At 46.1% G+C, this 24,048-nt stretch overlaps 1 protein-coding gene across 1 annotated transcript; it reads left to right on the top strand.

Annotated features, from left to right (window-relative positions):
• The first annotated feature begins 232 nt into the window (after positions 1–232).
• LOC125551119 (serine/arginine repetitive matrix protein, putative (DUF936)) lies at positions 233–3,538 on the top strand. The gene is made up of 4 exons (XM_048714275.2): positions 233–1,394; positions 2,067–2,282; positions 2,384–2,475; positions 2,560–3,538. Exons 1-4 carry the CDS (start codon positions 288–290, stop codon positions 3,269–3,271), a joined length of 2,127 nt encoding a protein of 708 aa, XP_048570232.2. The 5' UTR covers positions 233–287; the 3' UTR covers positions 3,272–3,538.
• The last annotated feature ends 20,510 nt before the right edge of the window (positions 3,539–24,048 follow it).

The raw sequence follows: 24,048 nt of genomic DNA, 5'->3' as shown, positions 1-24,048 counted from the left end.
GTAACGACACCAAGCACAGGCAGCGAGTATTCACGGCGGCCCTGCATACTGACAAGAGTCACCTGCCAAATGGCCCCACTGCCTAACACAGAGGCGGGCCGTTTGAAATTTGAAATCCCACCGCAGGTCCCCAGTCCTCACGCTCGCCACGCCGCACCCCAACGTCTCTTTCTCCCTCTAGGCTCCTCCTCAAATCCCTCCCTTTCTCTCTCCCTCTCCGCCCCCAAATCCCTCCTCGCCCCCCCCCCCCCCCCTTCTCCTCCCGATCGGCGGCCAGAGAGCGAGCGATGGCGACGGTAACACCGGGGGTCTTGCTGCGCCTGCTGCAGGCGATGCACACGGACGAGCGGGTCACCGGGGAGCACCGCTCCCCCGCGCTCCAGGTCACGGCGGTCGTGCCTGCGCTCACGGCCTCCACCGCCGACTCCCTGCTCTGCCCTTCCAACGGCTTCCTCCTCCAGCTCTCCGACGGCCTCCACTCCACCTACGTCCAGCCCTCCCCCGCCGACGCCGACGCGCTCCTCTCCGCGCGCCCACACATCGTCGGCCACCTGGTCCACCTCGACCGCCTCCGCTTCGCCAGCCCGGTCCCGCGCGCCGTCGGCCTCCGCCCTGTTCCGTCCTCCCGCTCCCTCCCCTGCGTCGGCAACCCTGAGCCGCTCATCGTCCGCTCCGCCGCGTGCTCCCGGGGCTACGTCATCAGGCCCGATTCCTCCCCCGACGCTGCACCACCGCTCATGCCGTCCGGCTCCGGCGGTGCGCCACCGTCTGATGCGATGGATGTTGCCGTCAAAAGGACCGTTCTTGCTCCCAGGAACGGCCCCGAGGCCGCGGCGCTGCCAGGCGGTTCGGCCGCGAAGCGGCGGTTCTCGTCTCCGGCGCCGGCCAAGCAGCGAGATCCGTCGCCTGCGGTGAAGGGAGCGTCCCGGGCGGCGTCTCCCTCTGTCAAGGGCGCCTCCAGAGCGTCGTCACCTGCCGTGAGAGGCACGTCCAGGTCGTCGTCGCCGGCCCCGTCGAAGTGTGTGGTTCCCAGCCTTGTTGCGGCCAAGGAGGAGAACCGCAGGGTCGCAAAGGAGCCAGCCATTATCGTGCCATCGAGGTACAGGCAGCCTTCACCAGGAGGGAGAAGGGGAGCGGCCTCTCCAGGAGGCGGTGGCAGGCGGGGCTCCCTCTCACCCGGTTCCCGGAGGCTTTCGGGAGAAGGGGGCAGCAAGAAGAAGGTCGGGGTGTTGGTTTCTGGTATCTCGAAGATGACAGATTTGGGGAGCGGGTCGGCCATGAAGCCGGGGAGGAAGAGCTGGGACGAGTCGGCAATGGCTCTTGCAGCTGCGGCCGCTGGCACGGTGAAGAAGTCCAAGGTCAAGGTGGACAGAGATACTATTCTGAGGACTCAGGTAAGGATCATATTAATTGCTAGTACATTGTGTTGCATTTGGAAATTTCGGATGTTGGAATTAAGCGTAATTGCTGTGTAGGTATCTGCCACTAGTATATGTACTGTTAATTGATCATGCTCATCCATGAGACCAAGTGGGGATGTGAAAGAGATGTATTTCCTTTTTTTAGCTGTACAGCTGCAACAGTAGCAGCATGCTCAATTGTTTAAATATAGAGCATGTTAAACTAGAATTAACCTGTAAATAATATTGTTATGTTCCAAAATCTTGTAGTGCTAGCCACTTGTAATGTCCTCAATAGTGTAGGAGTACTGGATTGCTAGCCACTTGGTTAGTTCTGACTATTTCAGTTTCGTTGACAGAAAATGAATCAAACTATTTGGCTATGATATTTTCATGTGCTTGTACATTGCATAGCCTCATTGATAATAATGTTGTAGGCGAACGGGAAAAGTATTGATGCTGTGCATCTATTGTATAGAGTTCTTAGTCTACAGTTAATTCCGGTTCTTTGTCTACAGTTAATTCTAGTGTATGTGTGAATCAAGAGCATTGTGCAATGGGCATATCTTATTATATGCACTGCTTTATTCTGAATTGCTTAGGTTTACATGCAATTGGAATTCATGTGCCTGAGCAATGACAACTGACCTTCTTCTGTAACTTCAGGAAGCAATGTCACGGCGACTTAGTGACGCTACAACAGAGCTATCCAGTAACGATGACTCCTCTGTTGATGAGAAGCCAAAACCACGAAAGAAGACAGAGTCTGCTGCAGGGAAGGCAAAAACAGCAGCTCCAAAAATCATACTTCATGATGCTAAATGGACTGATGGCAGCATTCCACTGGTTGCAGTTTCAGATAAACTTTCGAAGATCGGAAAGGTATGCTACTTCCTCTGAGGGAGTATTTCATTTGCTTTTGCAGACAATATCCATTTATTGATCCTCCTAATGCCTTCTTCGTTTTGTTATTGATTTTACAGGAAGCTGCTGAGCGGAGAGATGCAGCAGCAGCCGCTGCAGCTGACGCTCTGCAGGAGGCATTGATCACTGATTCAGTTATCAGAAATCTGAGGTAACTTGCAGCAGTCTGTTTTTGTTTTTCCACCAAAGTCTGTGTGAGTGATGATTGTAACAATGTTTTGATTTCTATCAACAGCAAGTTCTCTGAACTTTGTTCGTTGTCGAAGACCGCGAATCCACTCCCAACTGTCGATTGTTTCCTTGCTGTCTATGAAGACACTCTGAAGTGGAAGAAAATCGCCGAGTCACTGGCCACCAACGGAGCAGATGAAGCTGCATTCTGGGAGAAATCAGCCACTCATTGGGTTGAGGCAGCATTAGCAACCGAACTGGAGGTCCTCAAGCTTGTTAACAGCGCCACTGGATCCATCTACCAGAAGAAGAGCACTGAAAAGCCCAAGGCTCCTCCTGCAGTGGAACCACCAAGAACAAGCCTGTCCAAGAGGCCATCTCTTGGAGCTTCTGCAAAGGTCCAGTCCAGGGCATCACATCTCCCTGCTGCATGGCCTAAAACTCTGGGCATGAACGAGACGGTTGAGCTTGCCCACACCTTGTGCCACGAGATGCATGTCTGGTTTCTGAAATTTGTGAACGAGGCCATGGATGTGGGCTTCCACCTGTTTGAAGACCAGAACATCGCAACTAGGGGAAAGCAGAGCGGCCATATCACGGTGGTCCTGTCGCAGTTCAAGAGGATCAGCGACTGGCTGGACGGAGTCGGCAAGATCGCCGACGAGGATGCGACCAAGGACAATGTGGAGCGCTTGAAGCGCAAGATCTACCAGTTCGTCATCAGCCGCATGGGGTCTGCCTTCGAGAGCTCGGTCTCAGTTTCAGCAAAGAGCTGACCGGATGCTTCAAGCTCTGAAGTTTCTTTCTTAGCTCGCATTTTCATTATTTTGTCAGGATGAGACCACAATTGGGGGTTGTGGCAATGGTATAGATCGTTTTCATATGTCTTGCTCTGTGAATAAGTTAGACTGTGTGTGACCTACAAATGCCTCGTGTGTTTCAGTTATGAATGAATCCCCGTTCATTCCGTGGTTATGTTTTCTGGTTGTTGGAAGTGTGTTGAATATGTTGAACTTAGAGTTGTACTGTGTGTACACAGGGTACGAGTTGTGTTCGAGTAGAACACTTGTATTCCGGACCTCTTATATAATGTAGGGATAGACACACGATGTAATGTATGTCAAGAGAGCACAGACATGCATGGAAAGCCAGTGGCGTGTGCAGGGCCCGGGTTGCCGGTTTTGTAGCGGTGGCCTCTGAGATGTAGCCATGTTGGTGAACCTCGTTAACAAATCTTGATGTCATGTCTCGTGTGATTGCTTGGTCCTCGGTGAATCGACAATACACTTCGAATTAATATAACAAGTGATATCATGAGCATAAGGTAGGTCTGGAGGTCGCGAAGGAGTTGATCTAGAGGTGGAGCAGAATCGAGGATCGATTACTAATGAGTCAGGGTTGCCGCCAAATTGAAGCTTGGTACGATGGGTCAACGGGGCTGGAGCGACTTGGAGTAGGATTGATCGTGCGACGGGCGGCATGTTTTTGTCTGAAATTTTTAGTGAGACCAACCGATGGGTGTGTAGGAGTCAAATCTGATCTGGATTGCGGCGTGCTCAGGAAGGAATATAGTGCGGCATGCGGCGGAGGCCCAAGCGCTTGAAAGCCGGTGTCAGGGCTACTCAAGATTGAATTCGACACTTCTATTCAGACTTCCAGAAAGAATTTGGGGATCCAGTTCTAGGGTTTACAACTTAGTAAGAGGGAAAGTAGGTAAAGCACGCCACAAACTGCTAGGGTTACAACCCAATTACAATTACCATGCCTCGCATAGAAGAGGAGAGAGGGTTGTAGTGCCATTACAGGGAGAGAGTGGTTGATAAGCAACATGATAAAGCAAAAATGGTGTCGGATGTTAAACAGCGACGCAAGAGCAAGGGAGAGATGTATGATGAGCCATCAACGACGGATAGAGACCCAAACTAGTGAACTGTTATCTTTGACGATGATGGTGGCCTAGCTAAAAGGTCTCTTACCATGTCGTGTCTTGGTCTAGTGGGCGGGTCGAGGACCCCTATGTCGGTTCCAGAGTCTTACGGACATGGTCTTATGACTAAAATCCAACTCATACAACGGAAGCAAATAAAACTTAGACAGTTAAGAATACATGTTGCGTTAAGAAGGCTCAAAGTAAGGCAAATGACATCCATATCCTTGCCCAGACCGCTGTCTGAAGGACTACCAAGCTAATGTTGTCCATCACCACACATGTAACTATTTGTTGTGGCAAGGTTGAGTACAAAGGTACTCGGCAAATCTCATTACTAGGGGTACTAGCACTAACACTATAATTAGGTAGAGAATGGAGTGGTGAAGCTGCAAGCCCTAAAAATCACACTACAACTTGCATCTATTAGATTAAGATAAGCGTAATCCAAACATCAGGTAACTCCTGAACTAAGAACCTACTCACCTTTCTACGCAAAAAGAGCACTACTTTGTCCTCCTCTTCGTATAACCCATGAATAAGAGATAGTCAAGGCACTCTCACGTTGGTTGAAGTTGTTTTAGGAACTATTAGTCAAGCTCCAAGTCGTCCATAAGGGCGGACATGAATTTCCGAAAGATTTAACTCTGCAGGGGTGCACCAACGTACCCATTATAGGCTCCATATGCACATTGTTCCCAACTGGAATCTACCCATTACACCCACCCATTGAGCTATTACCGAAACTTCGAGACGACACGACAAAGCTTGCTCGAGGACAACAGTCGTTGTTCCCCATGACATGTTGAGCAAGACAATTTTGAACGAATGACTTTCACCGTCACTACGTCCTAGTCTAGGAGACACTCGATCAGTTCAACATCCATATCGAGAGTCGGGCGTATCTCTAACACGGACCCAATCATCTACGACAGGGGCTACAATAGTTAGTACCCTACACAGCTACTTGTCGGGTACTCCGCAAGTCTCGAACTACCAGGGAATATCCCGTAATGGCCTGACATATAACATAATAAAATCCCTAGGGGTTGTCTCCTTTGTATGCAAGTATGAGTGGTGTGGCGAATGTAAAACCAGCTTGTGGCTCCTGGATAGTCTGCAGCTATGGGTAATTGGGACCCACGTATGGTTAATGCGCTCATTCATAGAACATAAACAAGATCCCACTCTAGGGGGGACTCAAGTGGAACAAAACCAAGGCATAAGGCCCAGCCTCTCACCGTTGTCATTTTCCTACCATTTAATTATCTCCACGTGCATATCATAATAAGTGACCCATGGTAATATAAGCATAATCCAAGTAAAGCATGACATAACTTGAAAGGAAACAACTTAAGCATGCATACTAAGCAAGTTAAGTAAGTAGTCACATAGCAATAATAAAGTTTTTTTGGGATATGATGGTAAAGGCTTTATCGTGGCAAGCAACATGGCTTTGACGGTGAGTTCAGAGGGCATTTTACCCCTCCCCCTCTGACACGTGACCCCGTCTCTCGGGGGCTCCCGCGGCCGCCCAGGCGACCTCGCGGTGCCGGAGATCCTGGCGGCCTAGATGGCCGTTCTATCAACGACGGCTCCACCGGAAAAGGGGGCGCCGCCTCCTGAAGATGGCCTCGTCGTGGGCGTCTTCAGCGGCCAGGAATGGAAGGTCCTTCGGGAGAGATCAAGGAGTTTAATCAAGAAAGCGAAAAATCGGGAAAGATGTCTTGAGCATCCAAGGAGAAGATTGAGGGATTTGTGCCGCAAATTGGCAGGTGAGATCCCCTCTGACTCACATGAGGAAGGTCCGACGGGGCCCAATTTTGCTATGGAAATTGTTGTTACGGTGAGACATGATTTGGGGAAAAATTTAGGGACAGAGGAGGAGGTGGTATTTAATCTTGATTATTTGGTAAATTCTCTCTCTAGTTTGGAAAGTAAGGACATGAATCAGTGGGGATCTTCCAAGGGAATCGCGAAGTTTTCGGCAGGTGGGATCCCGTCGAGTCTTTGTGAGGATAGTAGGATAGGATTGAGAGGAAACAGGAGTCCCGCTAGGTGGGAGGGGAATGATTCAGACAAGATGGGCGTGATTTCCGCCCGGGATTCAAAGGCTCTTCTTGCTATTCTGCTAGTTAACTTATCAATTCCAGTTTTTAGTATGAGTATTCAGCAGGATTTGATTGTGTTCTCGATTCTGGATCTAGCTCTGCCTGTTTGTGAATCATTTGAGGGAGAGGGGTTTTTTTCGTTGTAGTTAATAGGAAGCGTCTCATTCATGGCCTTTTACTCGTGTTTAATAGCATCAATTTCGTTCATGAGGCTGTGAGGAAGGGGATTCAGACTTGCTATATTTGTGGGTGCGGAAGAGGTCGTCCCCCCTCATCATTCTCGCCACTGCAGAACCATCTGCTCTCTGCTCCTTCTACCTCTTGCCACGACCGAGGGAAGTGTGCCATGGCGGGTCAGGGAGAGATCGCGCATGATGTTTTGGGGAAGAAACCAGCGAGTGGAGAAGGTTCGAGGGATGGGGGCCGTCCTCTTGTCATTGACATGGAGGCTGCTCACAAGGCCATCAGCAGCTTCCTGGTGGTTGGACGCCTCCTCTCCCCTTTCCAGGCCAATCCGAGGGCCATCCTCGATGATCTCCGGAACACGGCTTGGAAGAACCAAGGGGTGACCACCCTCCAAGAGGTGACAGCGATGACGGGAGGTTCATCCTCAATTTCACCTCTGAGAGTGACCGTCGGTTCGTGCTTAAGGCGCAGCCTTGGCACTTTAATCGGGATGGGCTCATCTTCGCCGAGTTCGACGGCAACGGTGACCCGGTAGAGGTTGACCTTGGCGTCATGACCATATGGGTCCAGGTACGCGATCTTCCGTACGTGCTTAAGACGGAGAGTATAGGGTGGCCTCTCGAGGATCAACTGGGAGAGGTGCTGGAGGTATCGCACCGCAACCATGTAATTGTTGAAAAATACTTGTGTGTGCGCGTGAAGATCTTATTGCATGAACCTATGAAGACTTTTGTAGAGTTTACCCCTTTAGGTAGTTCAAAGATTCTTAAGTTTGGTGTAAAGTATGAGAAGCTACCTTTGTACTGTGAGTGTTGTGGGACTGTGGGTCATACTTCTGAGAGGTTTTGTAAAATCCCAAGTGAGAAGAGAGTAGTTTGCTTCCCTAGAAATCTTAGTGTTGAGCCCTACTGGAAGAGCCAAGGTACTAGCAGGAGGGGTCTACTCTCCGGGAACTACTATTGTGGCGACAAGAACACGACTGCAAGCATCGCCAACAACAACAACAACGGCAAGCCCATGGACGTTGTCAAGGTGGCCACTGCCGTAAGTGGCCTCACGGTCTCTGATAAGGGGGGCGCTACTTCCGCCAAGACGACCACCGGCCAGGAGGGTCGGGCTTAGGTAGTCTTGGCGCCTGCTCCGGCTGGTGCGCCACTTGGTCAGGTGGACCAGGTGGGCATGCCATCTACTCGGGTCCAGGGCCACAAGTCCTTGGAGGACTCGTCCAAAGGTGCAACACATGACCGGGAGGGTCTTTTGCGTGCTACACTTGCTCCGAATCAGGCTCTCCAGGAGAGTCAGAAGTCCATGGGTACTCAGCCGCTGGGGATGTCCAGTAAAACCCCAGCGCCTGGGGCTGATACGGGCCTCCTGCTCTTCTATCCGGGGGTGTTGGATGCGTTGACAAACGCGGTAGCTGCAAGGTTTGGTAAAACAGGTGGTGGGACAGAGAACAATACTGTATGCTTTAAATTCAGTGCAGCTAAGAATCATACGCAGGGTAACTACAAAAATAAAGATAAAAAGAAATGGGGGCAAAATAGAGATGAGAATGCTCGCAAGCAAGTCATAGGAAAAAAAGGGGACATTCATTTGGCGTTCGTCCGATGGGTAGTGAGTTAGAGTTCTCTTTTGAGAAAGAAATGGATAGCTATGAGCGCATATTATATGGCGATGTAACCGCCTCTTCCAAGCGGGTGTGCACTGGCAGAGTTGAAGTAGTCCAGGACGAGGAGGGTGGGGTTACACATGCTGCAAAGGAGACTGATGAGAAGGAGGAAGAGTATATTCCGCAAGGTGTGGAATCGGTTGGCGAAGAGAAAGACGAGAATGGCACATCGGCAGCCTCCGAGGAGGAGGACCGCCGGGCCAAATGAAAATCCTAGGATGGAACTGTCGTGGTATGCTCTCCAACATGACAGTTCATGAACTCCTGGATCTACAGGAGCGTACAAGGGCATATTTATATTCCTTTCTGAATCTCATTTGAATAATTGTAAAGCCGATGAGCTTGTCGCATTTTAGATTTTGATTCTATGTTTCTAGTGGAAAGTGATGGTAAGGCCGGTGGCCTCGTTTTGTTTTATCATAAGTCAAATAAAGTTGAGTTGAACTATGTTTCACCCCATTTTATTGATATTGTGTTTATGTATGAGGATGTGGTTCAATGGCGTTTCACGGGTTTTTATGGTCACCCGAAATGGAATGAAAGTCATCTATCTTGGAATGATATTCGCAATCTACATAGTAAGGGTAACCACCCCTGGGTAGTTTTGGGGGATTTTAATGAAATTTTATATCCTTTGGAAAAAGAGGGTTGTATGGCAAGACCACTTGGTATGATGAGAGATTTATGGATTGTGGACTCGACGACCTGGGCTATACCGGTGACCTTTTCACTTGGAGGAGAGGCGAAATATGTGAGCGTCTTGATCAGGCGGTCTGTAATTTAGCGTGGGAAAATAAATTCCCACGAGCGGCAGTGATCAACGAAGAACATGTTCATTCTGACCACCACCCAATTGTACTAGACATGGATTATTTGGATGAAAAGGCGTTTAATCGACCAGAGGGGCGCGTTAAACAATTTGAGGCGAGGTGGTTGAGGGAAGAGACAGTCACTAAAATTGTTAAGGCATCTTGGGAGAAAGCCAAGCTTGCAGGTATTGGACCTTCACTTGCTAATCGTACGAGAGCAGTGCATGCCGGTTTGCATACTTGGGATCGGGAAATTCTAAAGGGACCGAAGGTAAGAATTAGGAAATTAAAAAAGGAATTAGAAAGATTAAGGCATGGCCCACTGAATACGGAATCTCGATGTCGTCAGAAGGAAATTATTGTGCTAATTAAAAACATTTTGGATCAAGAGGAAATTTTCTGGTTATAAAGAGGACGGGCGAACTGGTTGATGCACGGGGATCGCAATACGGCATTCTTTCACAACGCTGCCACGACCTGGAAAAAAAGAAATAATATAATGAAACTCTTAGATGAGTCTGGAAACTGGATAAAAGAAAAGGAGTTGAAGGATCACATCACCGAATGTTATTCAAACCTTTTCACATTGGAAGTTCAGCATCCGAACCAAGAAGTTTTATCACTTGTCCGTAGGAGAGTGTCAAATGAAATGAATAATGCTCTACTTGCCCCTTATACCGCGGAAGATGTTCGCAAGGCTTTATTCGATATTGGGGACTTAAAAGCTCCAGGACCAGATGGGCTTCATGCTATTTTCTACAAAAGGTTCTGGCCAATGCTGGGGGAGGACCTAATTGAGGAGGTTATGAAAGCAATCAACACATGTACTATCCCGAACGGTTGGAACGATACGACAATCGTGATGATTCCTAAGATTAATACACCAGAAAAGGTAACATTTAGACCGATTAGTTTATGTAATGTGGTATACAAAATAATTGCGAAAATGGTGGCTACTCGATTGAAGGTCTTTTTACCAGAAATTATTAGTCCCACACAGAGTGCATTTGTACCGGGTAGATTGATAACGGATAATAATTTAGTGGCCTATGAATGTTTTCACACAATCAAGAACAAAAGAGAAGGGAGAGAGGTCTTGTGTGCTATAAAACTTGATATGCAAAAAGCATACGATAGAGTTGAGTGGCCTTTTTGGAGGAGATTATGTTGAGATTGGGTTTTCATCGAGAATGGGTGAATTCAATTATGCAATGTGTCTCAACTGTCGATTATAGAGTAAGGATCAGTGCAGAGGAAAGTGGGAGTTTCAAGCCTACTAGAGGGTTGAGGCAGGGTGATCCGCTACCACCATACCTCTTTCTGCTATGCACAGAGGGGTTGAATGCCTTGCTAGCGCATGCTGAGGACAACGGGAACATATCAGGAGTTAAAGTCTGTAGAGACACCCCGCCAGTCACAAATCTTCTCTTTGCGGATGATTCATTGATATTGATGAAAGCCAACCAACATAATGCGGCGGCCCTGAAATCAGCATTAGATTTATATTGTGCGGCGTCAGGACAACTGGTAAGCGTGGAAAAGTCAAGCATTTCCTTTAGTCCTAATACAACGGTAGAGATAAGAGAACAAATGTGTATAACGTTGAATATAATGACAGAGGCAATGAGTGACAAATACTTGGGCTTGCCAGCAAATGTGGGTGTTGATAAAACAGACTGTTTTAATTTTTTGATTGAACGAATTGTTAAGAAAAATAGTGGTTGGAAGGAAAAATTATTGTCTGCCGAGGGAAAGGAGATCCTGCTCAAGGCTGTGATCCAAGCCATACCTACCTATGCAATGTCGGTCTTTAAAATTCCTAAAAAAATTGTAAATGAATCATTGACACGATTGTGCATTTTTGGTGGGGAGACGAGGAGAACCAGAGAAGGATGCACTGGATGGCCTGGTGGAAAATGTGCGTACCAAAAAAATCAAGGAGGAATGGGTTTCCGTGATATCCACTGTTTCAACATGGCTTTGCTCGCCAAACAGGCATGACGTCTCATTGATAATCCTGATTCCTTGTGTGCTACTATTCTGAGAGCCAAGTACTATCCTGATGGCGATTTGATGAAGTCCAGGCCAAAGCATGGCGCTTCCTTCACATGGCAAAGCATTATTGTAGGATCTAGAAGTAGATGTGTCTAGAGGGGGGGGGGGGGTGATTAGACACTTAGTGCTAAAGTTGCAATTTTTAGGCCTTTTTGGTTTGAGTGGAGTTTTAGGCACAATTTCAACATACACAATACATATCAAGCAAGCATGCAAAGAGTATATGAGCAGCGGAATGTAAAGCATGCAACTTGCAAGAATGTAAGGGGAAGGGTTTGGAGAATTCAAACGCAATTGAAGACACGGATGTTTTTCCCGTGGTTCGGATAGGTGGTGCTATCCTACATCCACGTTGATGGAGACTTCAACCCACGAAGGGTAACGGTTGCGCGAGTCCACGGAGGGCTCCACCCACGAAGGGTAATGGTTGCGCGAGTCCACGGAGGGCTCCACCCACGAAGGGTCCACGAAGAAGCAACCACCCACAAAGGGTCCACGAAGAAGCAACCTTGTCTATCCCACCATGGCCATCGCCCACGAAGGACTTGCCTCACTAGCGGTAGATCTTCACAAAGTAGGCGATCTCCTTGCCCTTACAAACTCCTTGGTTCAACTCCACAATCTTGTCGGAGGCTCCCAAGTAACACCTAGCCAATCTAGGAGACACCACTCTCCAAGAAGTAACAAATGGTGTGTAGGTAATGAACTCCTTGCTCTTGTGCTTCAAATGATAGTCTCCCCAACACTCAACTCTCTCTCATAGGATTTGGATCTGGTGGAAAGAAGGTTTGAGTGGAAAGCAACTTGGGGAAAGCTAGAGATCAAGATTCATATGGTAGGAATGGAATATCTTGGCCTCAACACATGAGTAGGTAGTTCTCTCTCAGAAATAGGATGCTGGAAGTGTAGGCTTAGTCTGATGGCTCTCTCCACGAATGAAGAGGAGGTGGAGGGGTATATATAGCCTCCACACAAAATCCAACCGTTACACACAGTTTTCCAATCTCGGTGGGACCGAATCAACAAACTCGGTCAGACCGAAATAGGAAACCTAGTGACCGTTAGAGATTTTCGATGGGACCGACTGGATCAACTCGGTGGGACCGATGTGCTAGGGTTAGGGTAAATCCAAAACTCGGTTTGACCGATTACTCAAACTCGGTGGGACCGATTTGGGTAATAAGTGAAACAGAGAGTTGGCCAAGCAAACTCGGTGGGGCCGATTGCATATCTCGGTGGGACCGAAAATATTGCAATAGGTAACAGAGAGTTTGCAAGCCCATCTCGGTGAGACCGAGATCCCATCGGTGAGACCGAACTGATTAGGGTTTCTGGCAGTGGCTATGACAGGTGAAACTCGGTGGCGCCGGATAGGAATAATCGGTAGGTCCGAGTTTGGCTTTGGGTTTAGGTCATATGTGGAAGTGGGAAAGTAGCTGAGGATTTTGGAGCATATCATTAAGCACATGAAGCAAGAGGCTCATTAAGCAACACCTCATCCCTCCTTGATAGTATTGGCTTTTCCTATGGACTTAATGTGATCTTGGATCACTAAAATATAAAATGAAGAGTCTTGAGCTTGAAGCTTTAGCCAATCCTTTGTCCTTAGCATCTTGAAGGAGTTCCCACAACCTTTAGTCCATGCACTCCATTGTTGAACTTATCTGAAACATGCTAGATAGAAATGTTAGTCCAACAAGAGATATGTTGTCATCAATTATCAAAACCACCTACGGAGCACTTGTGCTTTCAATCTCCCCCTTTTTGGTAATTGATGGCAACATACATCAAAGCTTTAGATAAAGATATAAAGAACAGCAAGTAAAGCTTTGGAAGGACATGTAACAAGCATAGGCTCCCCCTACATTTATGCACTCATGTAAAAATGAAATATAGAGGCATGTGAGAGCATAACCATGACAGAGTAGGCAATGTGTTACATGTATCTTGGCCATATGCATCAGAGCAAAAGATTATCAAGAAAAATACCTTCATGCTCATGAGTTCTTCTTGCAAACAGTATGTACATAAGCAAGAACTCCTCATACTCATGATTTTGATGCATATACTTACCTTGTGGTCTTGAGTTGGCTTAGGATGGAATGAACCTGCACAAACAAAGTTAGATAACATAGGTACATCCACTAGCCAGAGCACACAAAAGAAACCACAAGAATACCAAGACTGGGATGACATGTAGAGAGTGAGTACAAGGTACCACATTGGATTCAACATGTCCCCAAGAATAAAGATATGCAATGAATTTGACTGATTTCTTTCCCTTAGGTGTCTTGCTCCCCCAGAATCTTACATGGGATATTGGGAGATGATAAGGAACAGCAAATCAGAGCTGAAAGATACAAATGAACATGTCTTTCCCCCTAAAAAGACATGTGACATCTCTCCTCTTGAACATCAAGCATCAAGCATCTGGGACATCTGGGATCCTTGAGTATTCTCTCCCCCGGAAGTCTCTCTCTCCCCCTTAATACTTTCTCTCTTGTAGGTTTGGTCCTTGAGACTTTTTCTCTCCCTTGATGTGATCTCTCTCTCCTACAAGCTTTGATGTGATCTCTCTCCCCCTTTGACATCAATTTCCAAGAAGGGCTTTCTGGAATCTGTCGTATAGGTTTGGTCCTTGAGACTCAGCACAAAGCAATGGATAAAACTGTGATGCTTGAAGAGGACAAGATTCATTGAGTAGAGTTGGATCTGAAGAAATATAGAACAAGTGGCAAATTGTTTTTCCTGGTGCGAAGTCGGTGGCACTGAGTGGAATGTTTCGGTGGTACCGAAAGGATTCGGTTGGACCGAAAATTACAAGTCGGTGAAACCGAGTTTACACAGAGAAAAACATTTGTCACCTCAGCTCACTAGACATGTAGGATCTCACAAAGATTTGCAATGAATTACCTGAAGGATTTGCAAGGAATTGAATGCAGAAAATGCAGAACAAAAACAAAGAGAAAAGAGAAGAAATTGAAAGATCTAGATGGAGTTTTTTTTGAAAAAAGAGAAAGAAAATAAACATGCATGAGACAAATGCAATAACACAGAAAAGAACACAAGAGAACTTCATCTAGAGTTGGGCGGTGACATAGTCACCTATGTTAGAGTATATTGACTTAGGAGTCAAGTGAGAACACTTGATCATAGGTCATACTCATCGTTTAAGCTCAAAATGGGGTTACCATTTTTCGTTTAAGCATATTGATGTATTCACATCTTGTTGAGTTGCTTTGACTCATGTCTTGGAGTAAAGCTTCTCTAAGATGGAATAACATACCTTGGGTGGTGGTGTGGTTCTTGCTCATGTAGTTGAACTTGTGTGGGTGCTCAAGGTTGATGTAGCTCATCAAGAGTTGGGCGCACCACTTGGAGTTTGAGTTCATCTACCTACATGGGTTAGTTCTTGCAAGGAAGAGCACTTGTGTATCCAAAAATGACAATCATGAAGCTCAACATAGAATTTGTCAAAGGATATGTTTGAATGGTTTTGTGCTTCCTTGTCTTCAACCACCATTGTGTAGAGTCTTGGTGATGTAGAGATTGCTCAAGATGTGAGTGAGTCGCAATCTCATGGAATTAGATTCAACCAAGCACCTACATGGGTTAGACAACATGCAAGGTGCAAATATATCCAAGACATAAGATAGTTATCATAAGAGATATATCATGGATTAGTCATAAGCTCATGTCTTGCATGTATCTAATGGAGTTTCTACTCCAGGTTCGAAGCATCAATGATGTTCAATTCTCCTCTCAACCTGCAAAACACTTTCTCATCAAGAGGTTTAGTAAATATATCCGCTAATTGCTTATCGGTGCGAACATGCTTAAGATCAATGTCACCCTTAGCAACATGATCTCGAATGAAATGATGACGAACTTCAATATGCTTAGTTCGAGAATGTTGTACAGGATTATGACCAATTTTGATAGCACTTTCATTGTCACAAAGTAGTGGAACATGTTTCACATAGATCCCATAATCTTTAAGAGTTTGGGTCATCCAAAGTAATTGAGCACAACATGAACCAGCGGCAATGTATTCCGCTTCGGCGGTGGATAAGGATACCGAGTTTTGTTTCTTGGAAGACCAAGACACAAGAGATCTACCAAGAAATTGACAAGTACCCGAAGTGGACTTTCTATCAACCTTGTCTCCGGCATAATCCGAGTCCGAATAGCCAACGAGATCAAAAGATCTCTTAGGATACCAAATGCCAAAGTTTGGTGTATGGATTAAGTATCTCACTATCCTTTTCACAGTCTTAAGATGACATTCTTTAGGAGCAGCTTGATATCGTGCACACATGCACACACTTAGCATAATATCGGGACGTGAAGCACATAGGTATAACAATGAACCAATCATAGAGCGATAAACCTTTTGATCAACCGGTTCACCATCTTTGGTTAAATCATTATGTCCACTAGTAGGCATGGGTGTAGACATACATTTGCATTCTTGCATATTGAACTTCTTGAATAAGTCCTTGGTGTACTTCGTTTGAGAGACAAATGTACCTTCCTTAGTTTGCTTGATTTGCAAACCGAGAAAGAATTTGAGTTCACTCATCATAGACATCTCAAACTTCTCTGACATTAGCTTTCCAAACTTTTCACTAAAGAGAGGGTTAGTTGAACCAAATATGATATCATCAATATAAATTTTGCATACAAATAGTTCTCCATTAACCCTTTTAGTAAAAAGAGTAGAATCAATTTTACCAATTTCAAAACCAATTGTAGTAAGGAACTTGGTCAAGCATTTATACCATGCTCTAGGAGCTTGTTTAAGACCATAAAGAGCTTTGTGAAGTTTGTAAACATGATTTGGTTTCTTAGGATTGATAAAGCCGGGAGGTTGTTTGACATAAACTTCCTCCTCTATTTCACCATTTAGAAAAGCACTTTTAATGTCCATTTGGTACAAGGTGATATTATGGTGATTAGCATAGGCAAGTAAGATGCGAATGGACTCAAGTCTAGCAACGGGAGCATATGTCTCACCATAGTCCATACCTTCGACTTGTGTGTACCCTTGGGCGACGAGACGTGCTTTGTTGCGAACCACTTGTCCATCTTCATCTTGCTTGTTGAGAAACACCCATTTGGTACCAATGATGTTGTGGTTGTTGTCGGGCTTCTCAACCAATGTCCAAACTTGGTTTCTCTCAAAATTGTGTAGCTCTTCATGCATAGCGTTTATCCAATCCGGATCTTCCAATGCTTCTTCAACCTTCATAGGTTCAATGCTAGAGATGAATGAATAGTTTTCACAAAATTTAGCTAAACGAGTTTTTGAGCGAGTGATTCTCCCGGTTTGTATATCATTGAGGATTTGCTCGACGGGATGATCTTTGGCAATTCTTGCTCGAACTCGTGAGAGCTTTTGCTTGGGTCTTCATTGAACATCTTCTTCATCTTGTTCTTCTTCTTGGCCTTCTTCATTGTTGACGTCGTCGTTCTCTTGTCGTGGTGGAGAAAGAGGTTATTGATGTTCGTCTTGATGCATTTCCTTGTCTTCTTCATCTTGGTGTGTCCCACTTGTGGATGCTTCCGTGTCGATTCTTGGTTCACCTTGTCGTGAAGTAGAAGCTTCCACTTGGACGGATGAAGTACTCTCCTTCACCTCCGTTGGACGAATTTTGCCAATGGACAAGTCTTGGATTGCTTCTGAAGGGTCTTTGTCTCCTACATCAATTGGCAATTGCTCTACTTGCGAGCCATTAGATTCATCAAACTTCACATCTACCGTCTCTTCAACCTTTCGGGTGAAATTGTTGTAGACACGGTAAGTGTGAGAGTTTGAGCCATAACCAAGTAGAAAACCTTCATGAGATTTAGGAGCAAACTTTGAACGACGATGCTTATCAAGAATGTAGCACTTTGAGCCGAATACTCGAAAGTATCCAACTTGGGGTTTGTTACCGGTGAGAAGCTCGTATGCCGTCTTGCCGAGTAGCTTGTGAAGATATAAGCGATTTGTTGCGTGACAAGCTGTCTCAACCGCTTCTGCCCAAAAATGCTTCGGCGTCTTGTATTCATCAAGCATCGTTCTTGCCATTCCGATGAGCGTCCGGTTCTTCCTCTCAACAACTCCATTTTGTTGAGGTGTTTACGTAGCCGAGAACTCGTGTGAAATCCCTTCTTCGTCAAGAAAGGTGTCCACATTTGCGTTCTTGAACTCCGTTCCGTTGTCACTCCGAACCTTCTTGATCTTCACGTGAAACTGATTTTGGGCCTTCCTAGCGAAGTTTCTGAAGATCTTCTGGACCTGCGACTTGTCATTAAGAAAGAACACCCACGTAAATCTTGAAAAATCATCAACTATAACTAGACCAAAGGAATTTCCACCGAGACTCTTGTAGGCGTTGGGACCAAAAAGATCCATATGAAGTAGCTCGAGTGGCCTTCTTGTGGTCATGATGTTCTTCACGGGATGCCTTCCTCCAACCTATTTACCTGCTTGACAAGCACTGCAAAGTCTATCCTTATCAAATGTGACATCGTTAACTCCAAGGATATGATTTCCTTTAATAAGCTTGTCAAGGTTTCTCATGCCAACGTGACCTAGTCGTCTATGCCACAACCAACCTTTTGAGGATTTAGCAACAAAGCAAGTTTTAGGTTGTGCCTTTTTAGAGAAATCGACAATGTAAAGATCACCTCTACGCATACCCGTAAAGACCATTTTATGATTGTCTCAACGAAATACTTGGCAATCTACCTCAGTAAATAGGACATTCAAACCGAAATCAGCAAGTCTAGATACTGAAAGTAAGTTGTAGCCGAGAGATTCAACGAGCATGACATTTTGAATGGAACTATCATGTGAGATGGCCACCTTACCAAGGCCAACCACTTTACCCTTTGAATTATCACCAAAGGTGACATATTTTCGAGGGCCGTCATTTTCAGCAAGCTCACGAAACATCTCTTCATCTCCGGTCATATGATCAGTACATCCACTATCAAGAACCCATTCCTTTCCTCCTGATTCATATCCCCGAAGATTTGCCATAAGACCAAAATGTCTCATTGCATCATCAAGATCGAAGTCACTATCATCATCATCATCATCATCATCATAGTATCCATGTTCATCATGATCTTGTGACTCATCATTTCCTAGAGAGGGTAATTCATTAGATAAATGATCATCAAGGTGGTCACTTTTATGAATTCTTATAGCTTCGAATATGATATCACTAATGATTCCAACATCTCCTTTAGCATGCTTAAGACTGGTAAGTTCAAATAGACAATTACCAAAACTAGGATCACTAGAGTTCATCTTACTCAAGGCAATAGATTTATGAAGAATTTCATCCAAAGTTCTCAAGGAATGATCGGGAAATCGTTCCTCAAGAAATTTCCATATAGTATAGGCACAATTAAGAGTAGGCAAACTAGCAATCAAATTTTTGGGCAATCCTCTAATGATGAGCTCAATAGTTCTAAGATTGCGAATCATGTCAATATCTTCATCTAGGGTAGGATGCAAAGGATCAATATGAGGAGCACAAGGACTAGCAATATACTTGTTCAAATGATATTGATTGAAGATTACAAGCATCTCATTTTTCCACTCATGAAAATACTCTCCATCAAGAATAGGCACTCTATGTCTAAGACTCCCTAAGGTAGACATATCCATCTTCCTCCAATGGTGATTAAACCAGGGCAATGGAGACCAAAGCTCTGATACCACTTGTAGGATCTAGAAGTAGATGTGTCTAGAGGGGGGGGGGTGATTAGACACTTAGTGCTAAAGTTGCAATTTTTAGGCCTTTTTGGTTTGAGTGGAGTTTTAGGCACAATTTCAACATACACAATACATATCAAGCAAGCATGCAAAGAGTATATGAGCAGCGGAATGTAAAGCATGCAACTTGCAAGAATGTAAGGGGAAGGGTTTGGAGCATTCAAACGCAATTGGAGACACGGATGTTTTTCCCGTGGTTCGGATAGGTGGTGCTATCCTACATCCACGTTGATGGAGACTTCAACCCACGAAGGGTAACGGTTGCGCGAGTCCACGGAGGGCTCCACCCATGAAGGGTAATGGTTGCGCGAGTCCACGGAGGGCTCCACCCACGAAGGGTCCACGAAGAAGCAACCACCCACGAAGGGTCCACGAAGAAGCAACCTTGTCTATCCCACCATGGCCATCGCCCACGAAGGACTTGCCTCACTAGCGGTAGATCTTCACGAAGTAGGTGATCTCCTTGCCCTTACAAACTCCTTGGTTCAACTCCACAATCTTGTCGGAGGCTCCCAAGTAACACCTAGCCAATCTAGGAGACACCACTCTCCAAGAAGTAACAAATGGTGTGTAGGTAATGAACTCCTTGCTCTTGTGCTTCAAATGATAGTCTCCCCAACACTCAACTCTCTCTCATAGGATTTGGATCTGGTGGAAAGAAGGTTTGAGTGGAAAGCAACTTGGGGAAAGCTAGAGATCAAGATTCATATGGTAGGAATGGAATATCTTGGCCTCAACACATGAGTAGGTAATTCTCTCTCAGAAATAGGATGCTGGAAGTGTAGGCTTAGTCTGATGGCTCTCTCCACGAATGAAGAGGAGGTGGAGGGGTATATATAGCCTCCACACAAAATCCAACCATTACACACAGTTTTCCAATCTCGGTGGGACCGAATCAACAAACTAGGTCAGACCGAAATAGGAAACCTAGTGACCGTTAGAGATTTTCGGTGGGACCGACTGGATAAACTCGGTGGGACCGATGTGCTAGGGTTAGGGTAAATCCAAAACTCGGTTTGACCGATTACTCAAACTTGGTGGGACCGATTTGGGTAATAAGTGAAACAGAGAGTTGGCCAAGCAAACTCGGTGGGGCCGATTGCATATCTCGGTGGGACCGAAAATATTGCAATAGGTAACAGAGAGTTTGCAAGCCCATCTCGGTGAGACCGAGATCCCATCGGTGAGACCGAACTGATTAGGGTTTCTGGCAGTGGCTATGACAGGTGAAACTCGGTGGCGCCGGATAGGAATAATCGGTAGGTCCGAGTTTGGCTTTGGGTTTAGGTCATATGTGGAAGTGGGAAAGTAGCTGAGGATTTTGGAGCATATCATTAAGCACATGAAGCAAGAGGCTCATTAAGCAACACCTCATCCCTCCTTGATAGTATTGGCTTTTCCTATGGACTCAATGTGATCTTGGATCACTAAAATGTAAAATGAAGAGTCTTGAGCTTGAAGCTTTAGCCAATCCTTTGTCCTTAGTATCTTGAAGGAGTTCCCACAACCTTTAGTCCATGCCACTCCATTGTTGAACTTATCTGAAACATGCTAGATAGAAATGTTAGTCCAACAAGAGATATGTTGTCATCAATTATCAAAACCACCTAGGGAGCACTTGTGCTTTCAATTATGGCATCCATAAATACCCTGAAACGTGGCTACATTTGGCGAGTGGGGAATGGACACAATATCAATATTTGGGAAGATGTCTGGATCCCAAACTGTGCCACTAGGAAGATTATGACCCATGGGGGGACAATTGTTATCAAAAGTGGATGATCCGATTGATCCTGTCTCCAATAATTGGGACAAGGACCTGATCAGACAAACTACGTGGCCCGTTGACGCACAACGGGATTCTTTCAATCGCACTTTCGCAACATGATATGACAAATTTCATTGCCTGGAGTTATACGAAAAATGGTATGTTCTCAGTACGATCTGCTTACTTTGTGGAGTGGAATCATTAGCATGTGAGTAAACTAGAATATGCTAATGGGATGGGGCGAATCACACATAATCCTATATGGTGTCAAATTTGGAAGTTATCTTGTCCGACAAAAGTAAAAAAAATTATATGGCATACATTACCTAGCACCCTCCCATGCCGGGTAACACTCGCTAACACACACATGAAGGTCTCGCCCTTTTGTCCTAATTGCTCTCAAGGTTTAGAAGATACAAAACACATGCTTTTCCTCTGTAGTAAAGCAAAGGAGGTTTGGAAGAAACTAGGGATGGATGAGATTATTGATAAAGCTTGTGAGGTTGACCGTGCTGGGGAGGCGATATTGGAATACCTTCTACTTCTTCCTGACCAAGATTTGAGTATTATGGGGTACCAAAATGTACAAGAAATGATAGCCATTTCAGCTTGGTATCTATGGTGGGAAAGACGAAAATTAGTTGTCACATCCCTAGTTCTGGTATGACCTAGACCAGCTAGCCATTTGTGCATCATGTTTAAATTCCATTTAAATTTGAAATGGGGATTTGTGAAACCCTCAGAATCATTTCTAAAAATAATCCAGATAAAAATTTCTCCAAAAAGGTCCAAGAAAATGTTCATGTCTCTCTCTGAAAATATTGGGCAGAGGTAAAATTCAAACCAATATTTTTAGGGGCTCATAAATATTTATTTTGGCCATTTGGAATCAATCCAGTAATTATTTGCGTAGGATAAACATTTATATATATATATAATATTGTCCAATAATTCTGAATTTTGGTGAGGGGCTTTGGAATAATCCCTTAGGCCCCTGCAAAAATTGTCATAATTAAATAAAATGATTTGGTATTTTTATCAAATCAAAACAAATGGCAGATAAATAGAAAAGAAACAGAAATGGTAAAAACCCACCTATGCTTACCTGCGGCCCAGCTCCTGTGCTGGCCCAGCACTGTGCAGCCCAGCAGCAGCCCAGCCCACCTGTCCCCCTCCCCTGTCGTCTTCCTCCTGCCAGGAGGACAGCGCGTGTGGCCGCCGCGCGCGAGCACGCGCCGGCCACCTCCTGCTTCCCCGCTCGCTGCTGGAGGCCCCCGACGACGCCACGCACTCCCCTCGACTCTCTCTCACTCTCTCTCTCGCTCTCCCTCCTCCCCTGGATCCCTCTCTCTCGACCCGCCCGAGCGCTGCCGTCGCCGCTGCTCGCCGTTGCCGTAGCCACCGACTTCCCCTCACCTCGCTGTTGTGTCCAGAAGCTCCGCCACGCCTGCGTCTACCTCCTCGTCGGGCCACGCGGCTCGGGAGGCCCTGGAGTGCCTCCATCGTCGTCGTCTTCATCTCCGGCCGCCGTGGATCCCCATCGCCGCACCATCGACCTCAGCGCGTCCCCGAGCTCGCTGACGACGTCTACGATCTCCCCGTGAGCTCTACTTCGTTCTCCTCTCCTCCCCGTGCTTGTTTGCCCCGCCTAGCTAGCTCAGCTACCGCGCCCGAGACCTCATCGCCGCCGGCCATGGCGCCATCGTGGCCAGAGGCCGAGCCAGCCGCTCCCGCGCGCGTCACCGTGCTCCTGGTGACGCCAGGAGGCCGTAGAGGGCCTCCGCAGTTCCTGCCGTGCCCCGCAGCCCGTTTTTCGCCCGAAGCCGTGCTCCGGCTGCCGCCTCGAGCTCCTTTCCGGTGAGCTCAGGCACCCCCGCAGCCTCCTGCTTGCTCCAAACGACGCGGACGAGCTCCAGCTCCTCGTCCGTGATCTCCGCCGCCTAAATGGTCGCCGGAGGGCGTTTCCCGAGCCCTCCGCCGTGTTCGGCCTCGCCGGCGGTTAAACGCCGGTGGGGTTTGACCCCTTTGACCTCGCGGGCCCGTCAGGTGGGCCCCATGGGTCAGGTGATTAGCTTAAGGCTAATCACCATTTAACTAAACTTGACACTGACAGTGGGCCCCTGCGCCACTAATCCTATAATTAGGATAAACTAACCCCCTGTTAACTAACCGGTCACTGACGTGTGGCCCCCACACGTCAGGTTTGACCTGGTCAGCCCTGCTGATGCCTCTGTGATGTCATGCTGATGCAATAATGATTTTTCTGGATTTTAAATAATTCAGAGAATTCCAGAAATTGATATAAACTTCAAAAATTCATAGAAATTCAACCGTAGCTCAGATTGAAATAATTTATATATGAAAAATGATCAGAAAAATTCAATCTATCCATCTGTACCATTTCCATGCATGACAAACCATCTATACATGCTGTATATATGAAAACACACTTATGGCATATTTAAGAACTTAATTTGGAGTTGTATTTGAACCCTTGGTTCAAATGGACTTCAACCAAATAAATGCTAGATGCATTAACTCAAACAACATCACATACTCATGCCATGTTCATGCATCATAATGTTGCATATGCTTGTGTTTGATTTCCGACACCGTTCCTTCTCGATAGGTCCTGCTCCGGAGAGTGTTCGAGAGTACCTGTCTGAGGAGTAGTGCCCCCTTGTTGATCTACCAGGCAAGCTACCCCCCCTTGTTCATTCCGATAAAATCCTACTCTCTCGCTCCTGCTCTCATTTATTGCATTAGGACAACAACGATTCAACTGCTACTTTATGCTGCGGTAGTTGAACCCATTCCTCTGCATGACCTGTCATTGCCACAGTAAATAGTTAAAACCCACTAGCACGTGTAGGAGTTGTTTGAGCCATGTTGTGTTCCTACCATGCCATGCCTGCTATTGCTTAGAGTTGTGTCAGGTCTGATTCATTGGGAATGAATTGGAATGTTATGATATGTTCTGGTAATGAGAGTTAAGCGTGTGAACACGATTTGGTAAAGGTAGCGGTGAGAGGCCATGTAGGAGTACATGGTGGGTTGTCTCATTGGGACCGTCCTTAAGAACTGAGTTCTGTGTAAGTTGTCCAATGACTAGCTACTACCACACATTGGGCTCCGGGCGCTCCAAGCTCTCTCGACTTATTAACCGCCTTGAACTATGTCCAGGAGTTGCAAATAGTTTCTGGTGTTTGTAGGTAGTGCTATTTTTCTACCGAGTGGCACCCGGCAGGGTGGAC

The sequence above is a fragment of the Triticum urartu genome, chromosome 4A (assembly GCF_056163025.1).
Source record: "Triticum urartu cultivar PI428250 chromosome 4A, HENAU_Tu73, whole genome shotgun sequence".
NCBI classification, from domain to species: Eukaryota; Viridiplantae; Streptophyta; class Magnoliopsida; order Poales; family Poaceae; genus Triticum; species Triticum urartu.
This window is presented reverse-complemented; position numbering and strand designations above follow the sequence as displayed.